Source organism: Neltuma alba, unplaced genomic scaffold (assembly GCF_004799145.2).
Source record: "Neltuma alba isolate B1F8T4 unplaced genomic scaffold, ASM479914v2 tig00005078_pilon, whole genome shotgun sequence".
Lineage (NCBI taxonomy): Eukaryota > Viridiplantae > Streptophyta > Magnoliopsida > Fabales > Fabaceae > Neltuma > Neltuma alba.
The window spans coordinates 18,887-29,476 of NW_021633969.1; the positions used below are offsets into that span (position 1 = coordinate 18,887).

At 31.4% G+C, this 10,590-nt stretch overlaps 1 protein-coding gene across 1 annotated transcript; it reads right to left on the minus strand.

Moving 5' to 3' along the window:
* Nucleotides 1–3,417: 3,417 nt before the first annotated feature.
* LOC114746613 (fasciclin-like arabinogalactan protein 10) lies at nucleotides 3,418–4,877 on the minus strand. The gene has a single exon (XM_028934841.1). The coding sequence runs from the start codon at nucleotides 4,848–4,850 to the stop codon at nucleotides 3,594–3,596; it is 1,257 nt and encodes a 418-aa protein (XP_028790674.1). The 5' UTR covers nucleotides 4,851–4,877; the 3' UTR covers nucleotides 3,418–3,593.
* Between the last annotated feature and the right edge of the window lie 5,713 nt (nucleotides 4,878–10,590).

The window sequence follows — 10,590 nt, forward strand, 5'->3', positions numbered from 1 at the left end:
AATTAATCACTTATAATTATTTGTTCTTACTTTTTTGCTCGCTGTTATTGGCTTACGATTGGAATATGTTGTTCATCATATTGATAATTATCCCAAGCTCATCAGGTGTAAACTGTCTATAGTTGATTTGGACGGTCCAAATTTAAAATATTTACTTAATTATTTTTACATGTAAAAAACTATTTTTGAAAAAAAATAGTTAAGAGATTATCTTTATTTTATATTCTACATATATTAAAATAATTATTTTAAAAAAATAAAATAAAAAGAAAATCAAATTCCGACCATTCAAATGAAATACGGATGATCCAAATCTGATAAGTTTAGAGTGCTCATTAAAATGATTAGCAACGAAACAGGTTTCCTTACTATTGTTCTTTCTTAAAATTGATGGCATTTAGCATATATACTGATTGATTTTGATTACATTACATATGTTCTTATTACTGTATTTATGTAAGAGAATAAGTAATATATTTTATTTTTTTTAAATGTAAGATATTTTTAACTAAAATACATCAACTAAGAAAAATAGCTAGATAATTATACTAATCATACTAATTACTACCTTTAGTCTTAATTATAAGAGCTAGTTGACTAATTTGAGAAGATTAAGGAAATAAGTTAATTAGTTATTTGTAATAACTATGTATTGTTTTTTCTAAAATATCCTTACTAACCAAATGTATTAATTAGAACTGCCATCTTTAGAAGGACTATCTTAAAAAAAAATGGATAAGTATGAGAGACAAAGTAAATTGGGGTCTTATATTTAAAACAAAAAAAAGTCAAACGAGATTTTATATTAAGAAAATGAGATAATATTTATCATCTATGAAATAAGTAATTTTGATATATCTTAAAGGTATTTTGGTAAAAAGACTATTAATTACTTTTATAAATATGTGACCTTATATATTTAAGTATAAATTTTATAAAATAGGCTTTATATTTACAAAAAGAGTAATTTTTTTCAATTTTATTTTGCAGACCAAAATTTGTTAGTTTTGTGGGCCATATCACGGACAAATAAGTTTCCTATTTTTATTTTATAAAAAAACAAGTGAGATCCGAAGTCTCATTGTAAAAATTTTCTTTTGGACCATATCGATAGGGATTCGGAAGAGCCTACCTACCTTTGTACTTTAGCTTTTCGCTATGATTGAAAATACAATAAAACTATTTTTTTCATTATTAATTTTCATTTAATATTTCACATTAAAAATTATTTTTAACTTAATTTCCTTTTCCATACCATTTTACGGTTGTGCTTAGATAATTGTTAGATTAGCATATTTTGAGTTATTTTAGGCGTTTAGCTAAATTTGGGATTAGCACATTTTAAGTTATTATATGAAAAATAATTGTTTTGCCAAAAAGAAAAAAGAAAAATAATTGATAATTAAAAAAAATATTAGAATTTGGAACTGTGGGGCGCGGCCGCTCGCTCCACTTCCCACAAAGACAGATCCGAGCTGCTCCGGAAGAGACGTTAGAAACGTCCCGCTCATTTGAAACACGTGGGACCCACTAGGATTGCTCCACGTGAGTTCATTCAACCTACCTCACAGCATTTTCGAAAAACACTAGTAAACTATTACTTGCCAGCTGGAGCCTGGAACTGAGATATTAGTCTTAAATTTATGTGTTAATTCATTTTATTTATTTTTTTCATATTAATTTATCCATTTATAAACTGATACCAGGTTCAGCCGGGAAAAAAAAATGATACCAGATTTATTATAGAAAAAATTTTAAAAATTCCAAAAAGTTATATGAATTTGCAAAATTTTAAATAAATAAACATAATTAAATTAGAATTTTAAAATGTCAGTAAATTTATAATGTTGCTTTTTATTTAAAAAAACTCAAATCACCTTAACCAACTGTTGGGGCGGCTCTATCCCTGAAGTTTCGGCTACCGGCAATTATCTATTTGAAATATTTTTTTTCAATATTCACAACTTAATTAATAACTCTTATATGGGTTTCCCGGCTCTATTTATGTCATTTATCATGTGTTTTGAAAATTTTCAAATTAATTTTTTTTTTCACCATTGGTATTGTGATTGCCATTTGAGGTCCCGGTGAGGATAGTAGATCAAACAATATAGAATCCTATAAAAAGAAGAAGAGGAAGACCGAGAAGAACACTCAATAAGGTCATTGAACAACACTTCTTGGTCAACAACGTATCTAAGATCTTGGTTGTCAATAGAGTACAATGACATCGTTAGCTGTTAATAGAGCACAATGACGTCATGTGATTCATGTAACCGATCCCACCTAGTAGAATAAGGCTTGCTGCTGCTGCTGTTATTATATTAGTACCGTGTTGCCAACTCTTACGACGACATTTACAGACCCGTTAACGTCATTAACCACACTATATTATACTACATCCAATTTTTAATATAAGAGCTAATTGACTAATTTGAGTAAATTAATAAAATTATTTAAATTAATTATTTATATTAAATAAATGTTGTTTACACTAACATGTATTAACGAGAACTACTATGTCATAAAACCTTTAATATGTATAATTACTCCAAGGACTACTTTAAATAAATAAATAAATATGAAAAATAAAATGAATTGAGGTCTTATATTTTGAAATCAAATAGAATGTAAAACCAATTCTTATTATTAATTAACCTGTAAGATTTTAGTAATAACTCTATTAACATCATTAATCATGTTATACAACAAATTTTTAAATTAATATCATTAATTAGCCTATAAGATTTTAAAGATTTGTTAACCACGTTACATGTTACAAATGTTGAAAAAATCTCATAAGATTGTGCACTCACTAAGTCATTAACTTCTTCAAATTTAAAAGCCTATCATATAATATTGACAAAAAAAAAAACAAGAAGCTTATCATATAATAAAGTTATAGTATTATTATGAGTGGTCACAGCTACACTACAGTCTACAGATGTCGAAAAATTTCAGTTTAAAAACTTTGAGAATAATGTTAATAAAGATGTAACACTCGCTAGAAGAATTGTCAGAACTCAGCTAGCCAGTAAATGCGACTTTGTGTTTTTTTCAGTTCATTGACATTTCAATATTCCAACTTAGCTACATATGTGAGGTTTTACAAATTCAGGTGATGTTTTGAGATTTTTTAAATTTAAATGTCATTTTCTTAATTTAATTTTTATTATAATTAACTAATTTGCATACTCTGTTCAACTTTATTAAATAATTGTTATATTAAAACTTCGAGGAATACATTGGTTTTTTCACATGGGAAACGGCGTGCTCTTCAAGCATTAAAAATAATATGAAACTTCCTTTTTTTTTTTTTTTTAGGTGACAGAAACTTCCTTTTCTTTTGCCAGCAAGATATGAAACTTCCAATAGCAATATCCTCAGGCGGCAAGCAGCGTCATCAACTCACCGACATTTTTTTTCAAAAATAAAATATAAAAAAAGGTGAGGAAATTCACATTGTATTACACATTCATAAATAAATCTGACAAATAAAAATTAAAAAAATTATGATAAAAGCCAATTAAATTAAAATTAACTCAAGTCTTAAATTAGAAACGAAAAATAAGCCCGAGGTCTCCAACTACGACTCAAGATACGACAATAGAAGATATCGCAACGAGGAAAACGGCAAGAACAGCAGAAGCCTCCACGTGGGCGCCGGCAGCCTTTTGCTGAGCGCCATGGTCAGCTGCCGACGACGGAGTATCAGCCGGAGAACCAGCCGGAGTTCCTGCCATAGGAGCCGGTGGTGAAGCAGCAGCTGGAGCAGGTGACTTGGCTTTCGGTGCTAACGCTGGAGCCGGAGTAGGAGAGCTCACTGGTGCCGGTGCGGGTGCCGGCGACGGCGACTTCCCAAATAACTCAGTCGGAAGAAGCACGCTATCGACGGTGAAGATAGCAACAGGAGTGGAGTCCAGCACCGTACTGGCGACTCTGGACGAGCCAACTCCGGTATGGAGAGTGACTGCATCGCCGGCGGTAGTTGTTGAGAGCTCATACTTCCCGGCGCCTTTTGTCGCCAATGTGCTAATTGGATCCTTGCTGGTCTTCAAAGCCCCCACGGGAAGGTACTTCGACACGGCGTGATACAATAAGAGCGAGACCACCTCAGCGTTGGTGAGCTTTTTCAGATCGGGAACCCCACGCGCCTTGAAAGCCTCATCGGACGGCGCAAATATGGTCAAACCGTTCTCAACGGCAGACTCGTAAGTCTTAATAACACCGCTGGAGACAAGCAAAGACGCAAACGTTTTACCTCCGGCCTTCTCGATTAACCCCGTTATGTTAACGTCAGCAGACGGAGCTGGAGCTGTCAACATCCCCGGCGCAATAATCGGCGCGCTGATCTCAAGCACGGATATATTGTACGGGATTTGCTTAACTGACTTGGTGTAGGACGAATCGAGCTTGGATCCGGGAGCCGCCGAGCCGAAGCCGACTTTTCCTCCTTTCAGGTCAGTGATATTGACGAAGCCCAAATTTCCAGGGGCATTTCCGGTAGTTTGGTACAGTGTGGTGGTGAGAGTAGAGCCGTTGGAAATCTTGTGAAGCTTTTGGCCGTCGTAGTAGTCCAAGAGGACATGAAGGCTAAGAGCTTTCTTAACGACGGAAAGGGGGTGACCGGACGTGAGTGAAGAGAACGCGCCGTTGTTCAGGACAAGAACAGTGATTGTTTGGCGGCTGTTGATGTCATCGGCGAGCTTTGTTTGGGAGAGGAAGCTGTTATATTGGCTGTATTCTGGGAAGCCGGCGAGAATGTCGGTGATGTTGTGGCCGGAGACAACGGCGGCGATGGTGAGAGTGGTAAGAAAGAGAGAGAGGAACGAAGCTCCAAACGAAGCCATGCTGGGAAAACGAAAAAGCAGAAAGAAGATGCTGGAAAGCTGCAAGGAGTGGAGTGAGGAGAGTGAAGTGGTGGATTGGGTAGTTAAAGATGAATGTTGGGTTAGGTTAGCTTCTAACCATGGTTAGTTATGGGTTAAGTATGGAGGGCCACGTGGGACACACTCAGAGACAAGTATGATTTGGTCACAGCTGGAAATGAAAAGGGCACGTAGAATTTACTTCTTTGGCTCTTCATATAATGGATGACATGAATGGTCTTCAATTTTTATTTTTTCCACCCTAAAATATGATTAATTTAAGCTTTAATTTAGTCATAAGGGTGAAGTTCCAATCAAATTTATCTATTAAACATATAATTTTTTTAAAAAACTTTTAGTAGTATATATTAAGAGAACTTTATGTTAATTTGATACTACTTCCGGTCCTAATTATAAAGTTTTATTTATAAATTACAAATAAGATTTTATAATTAAGGCCTTGATGTAGTAGTTTTTAATATAAATAATAAAAAATAATATTTCAGAGATGTATTTTTTGATAAATAACTAATTTAATTAATTCTGTTTATTTCTATTCCTCTTGTTATATTTATAAGAAACTTTTAACATATTTTAGTGAAACAAAGAAAACTCTTAAATTTTATTAAATTTATTACAAAATTTACTAACTTTTCAAATTTACTTCTATTTATTATATATTAATATATACTTCCTAAGAAAATAACAATCTTCGTAAGAATAAATTAAGATGAAATTGTACATTAGTATGTTCATATAATAAATTAAATGAGGTGACTTACATTAAGAGCCAAAAAAAAAAAACTCTCTATACTCTCTTTTATAAAACTGAAAAATCCAAATTAATTATCTGGCTTCTAATTCTATAGTTAAATTTGTCCAGAGTAATAAAAAAATTGGGGAAAGTGAACTATGATTAGAAATGGGGTCCTCTTTGTAAATGGGATTATGTTGGAAATGTTTGAATTGAAAAGCCATTGGACGTTTCCAAAGTTGACACAACGTTAATGGCGCAAAATCAACGTCCTTTCATATTTATATAATTAATTACTATTAATTTCTAAATATCATTAAAATAAATTAAAAATTGGAATAAAAGCATAAAAGTGGGTACACCAAGTTTGAACTTGGGAATTTTTCACTTTCTTGGGGCACTTATGTTCCTTACTTGAATCAGCAAACAATGTTTATACGCAAAATCTTCACCATAAATTCAATTTTAATGCATTGAATTTCTTTTTTTTTCCTTTTTATCTAATTTTTGTCTTCTTTTTATATTTTGGAAAGGTTGGATCACATGATAGGCAATAGACAGTGCCAACTTTATACAATTTGATGAATGGATATGTCTTTAGCATGGTAGAGAATATAGAAAGAGGAGTTGGCAAGAAAGAAGAGAAGATAAATGAAAGTATGGAGTATAGTTTTATGTGTGCAACTAAACTGAGGAATTTTTTTTTTAAAATATCACATAGAGAATTGTATTAGGTAATAGTTATGTTAGATAATCTGAAAAATTATAATTTTTTTTAAAAAAAAGATCAGAAGTAGTGTTTTTTTAAAATTATTAGTCATGTTTCATAAACTTATAAATGCAGAATATTGTAGTAGCATCAAAGTTTTAATTTTGAGAAGAAGTAATAGCAACTTTACAAAGTATCGATTAATAGTATTTTTATTCATCTAAAAAGTTAGTTATTAAAATCCTCTAGAATAATTATTAGCACGCATGGGTTGTTGAGTATAATTTTCAGGGAAATCGGAAAAAAAGCTCATGGAATTAGGAAAATTGTATATAGGGATCGATTCACAAAAATTATTGTCAAACTGTATACTATTGTTGTCAAAATCCATACTAATATTGTTATGGATCCCAATTTGTAATTTTTACCATTTTCGCTAATTTTAACCCCAAAAAAAGACATTTTGTAAACTTTAATTTAAGCTGCTTTTATTATTTAGGATATCATTATTTTTAGGAATATAAGTTACTTTGTTAGAGGATTTAATACCATATTTGAAGAAAATTATCACCCCATTTTAAAAGTTACAATTTTAATCAAGCTGGAGAGACCAATATTTAAGCTCATCAAACTTGTTTGTAAATAATATTGGTCATTGAAAAATTTTGAGTGATTTGTTTAGAGAAAATTGCCTATAAATACATCTTTAGAGAATCAATTATGTAATGATCCTTGAATTCAATGTTATGTGTTTTCAACACTTACGAACACTGAAACTTTAAGAAGAAAATTAGGGATACATTTCTTATTAGAAAAGTAACTAAAAAATGGTCCTTATGATGATAGGTTGCACAAAAAAAAAATATAAATTGCATAAAAAAAGTTGAGTTATACATGAGAAAAATAATTACACGCAAGAAAAAATGGATTGCACGTAAGTTAACTTGCACAAAGTTTCATTTTGCCAGTTAATTTCTTAATGAGGATTTTATCCTCAATTTTCCATACTTTAAACAATGCCATTTTTATTCCCAATTTGAAGGATAATTGGGCAGTTAATTCTCCAAAAGAATGGGCAGCATTTTTTCCCAAGCTCTAATATAGATTTTCAAAAACAATGGGACAAAATTGTAATTTCACATCATAATGCTGAGGATAATCCGAGAATGACCTGGGAAGTGGGTGGCACATCAACCATAATCATGTGTCCCGCAAACACAGCCTATGAATCCATTAATTCTTTTGCTCTTTGCGTAGTTTAACACATTTCTTAGTTGTACCAATAAGACTGTATGCTACTTTAGGCTCTTCACAAAAGCTTTCCCTTTTTTTTTTTTTTTTTTTTTGGGTGAAGAAGCTTTCCCTTTGCTTGTGCGCAGAGATATTCAAACTATTTGTCTCACCTCAAAAAAAAAAAAAAAGCAGTGTTGCAAGTTGCATATGCTTCACCTTGCTTCATGACATTATAAAAAAAAAAAAAAATTCTGTGTTTTTTTCCTTACTATTCAAGTTGAGTCATGCTTAGATAGAAGATGAAGATGAATATTATGAATATTATTCATTAAAAAATACTCATTTAAAAAACCCTAAGCTATATAACTAATTTACAAAAATTTTAAAAAATTAGTTAAATTAATCATTAATTAAAAATTAGATTAATTTTGGTTGCTCTTTAGTCCCGGGGAATGGATTCCTTAGGGTGGAATTTTCTCAAACCCCCACCTCTTACATTAGCATCAGTGTCGGTGATGGCGACTTCCTTCCGTGAACTTGATGGCGGTTTTTTCCTTAGTCTTGTCACAGTTAGAGAGGGTTTATATTTTTAGGTCGTTAAGTCTGTTGGCCATTTTTTAACAGGACCTCTTGTTGGGTTTTGTACTTTTTTCTTATATTAATGAATATAGGAAAAATTTGGGATAAATCTGCAATTACAAATTTAATTGGTAAATAGTTTTTAGGATGATTGATTGTATAAGGAAAGATTAGCTGCGCATAAAGGAAGGTAAGTTGCACAAAGGGAAGATAATTTACACAAAACATTATTTGGATATAAGAGATTATTTTTTTACATAAGAAAGATAACTTGCACATAAGAGAATTTTATTTGTACAAAAAGAAATTGAGTTGCATATCACGTAAAGGAAGATTATTGCATATAAGAGAAGATAAATTGCACATAAAAGAAGTTAATTTGTACACAATAAAAGTTAAGTTGTGCAAAGTCTTCAGGTCTCATTTGCCAATTAATTTTTTAACGAGGATTTATTCCCAATTTTCTCATGAATATATCATTCTATCTGGTTAAACAAAAAACTAAAAAAAAATTAGGAAATGAAATGAATTAAAATTATATATTCATGACTAAATCAAATTCCTTTGTAACCATTATTAGCAAGCTATCACAGTATTTTGTTGCTCACGGCAAATCATGGTTGGTTGCCTACAAAATCATCACTAATTGCCAATGGATGCTGTGTCATTCATGTTGTATTCAAAACTCATTCTTAAATTAATCTTTTCAAGCAATTACATTCGGTTCTTAATATAAATTTATATCTTGTATTAATGACTAGATTTTTTTATCTGTGATTTTTAAAACAGAATGGCTTAGAAAAATTTCTGATTTCTTGTTTTCAAAACTTATTCTCAACAATAATTCACAAACCCATGACATGACTCTTAAAGTTGTTTGATGTGAATATCTTAATTTTGCCTATCCAGAGGGTAATTTGCTCTGCTTTTTTTTTTTTTTTGGGAGCATGCCCACTTGCCATTATTGAATGTAAAGACAAACAGGTCCTTCCATCTAACGAATGCTGTAATGTTATCCTCAGGGGTAAAAGCGATAATGTGCATGGTGTCTTTAAGCACAATCATGTGACTCCTTTGCTTCCACAACCACACTTTCTTTTGCCTTCTGTTTTTACTCAACGGTAAAGTCAAGCTCATTTGAATTAATCTAAGCTGGCTCTTAATCATAATTAATTAGCAAGTTAGGTGAACAAATTATAAACCCAAATGGACATACTGTGTGTTTTCTTATTCACTACATTGAAGTCAAATATTTAAAGTGTACGTTGGGAAATGTGTGCCTGTTTAGTTCTCACAGTGTCTTGAATATGATTACTTCTGAGACTGATTAGTCTTAAATTCACAATGATTTGAAGATACTTCTAATTATATTTAAAAAGAAAAGTTTGTAGTGTAGCACAAAATTTGGCCCAAAAACAGTATAATCGCAGTGAGGCTCTCGGGGTGGTGAACCATAGATTTTCTTTTTTGCTGGATTTATTACTTTTTATTATGTGATTTGTTATTTTCGATGGCAAAAAAAGATTTATTATTTTCAATCCGTACTGAATTTGTTGATGTTCTTCTTCATTTATTTCTTTTTTTAAAGTCCCTTTTTTGGCCATCTTTTCAAATTCTATTTCATATCCAGTTGGGTTTATCATGACATTTCTTAACGCATGATGCTTATTTTCTTTCCCCAAAACAATGTATAACCATATAGCGCCTTGGACCACAACACATGAAGGAATGATTCTTTGTATGGCCATCATCTGTGGTTTTTTCTTTTTCCCTTTTTGTCCCCCCTGGATGGAGTCGGAAATCATTCGGGGTAGTTCAATAACATGACCTCTCTCTTTCTCAGTTGAACTATGAACTAGATTTGACTCTGCATTTAAGACTTTCCAAAGGGAAAAAAGAAAAGAAAAAAAATACCGGGCGCAAAACAAAAGACCGTACATATTGACATTGATTCCATTTAGAATAGTTTATAAATGACTTTTTAATTTTAATTTATGAAATACAAAATAAATATGTAAAAAAAAAAAATTTATCTCCACTTACACAAAATATACTTGCAAATATTATTTGTCCAGTAATTCTTGATATACATATATGCATATAGATATATGTAAATAAATGATTCTTTACATAAAAATATCTGGATTTTTCTAATCGGAAACCCATGAGTGATGCTAGCAAAGCTAACTCTGCAATAAGATGGGATGTTACTAGAGACCAGATCAGAATTCAAATTCTCATTATGAACAAAGATAAGCTAATTCTTCAATTCTTTTGGAATTCGATAATTGCATTCACCTGATCCAACCCGCCTGCATGAATTACATCATCCATAACTTACAAATGACGCATCTTTTCATGATTAGAACATCATCACATTGAGTTCTTTTTCTTAAAATCTTTTTTTTTTTTTTTTTTTTAGGGGGAACCCCCAATCCTCGCTGAAG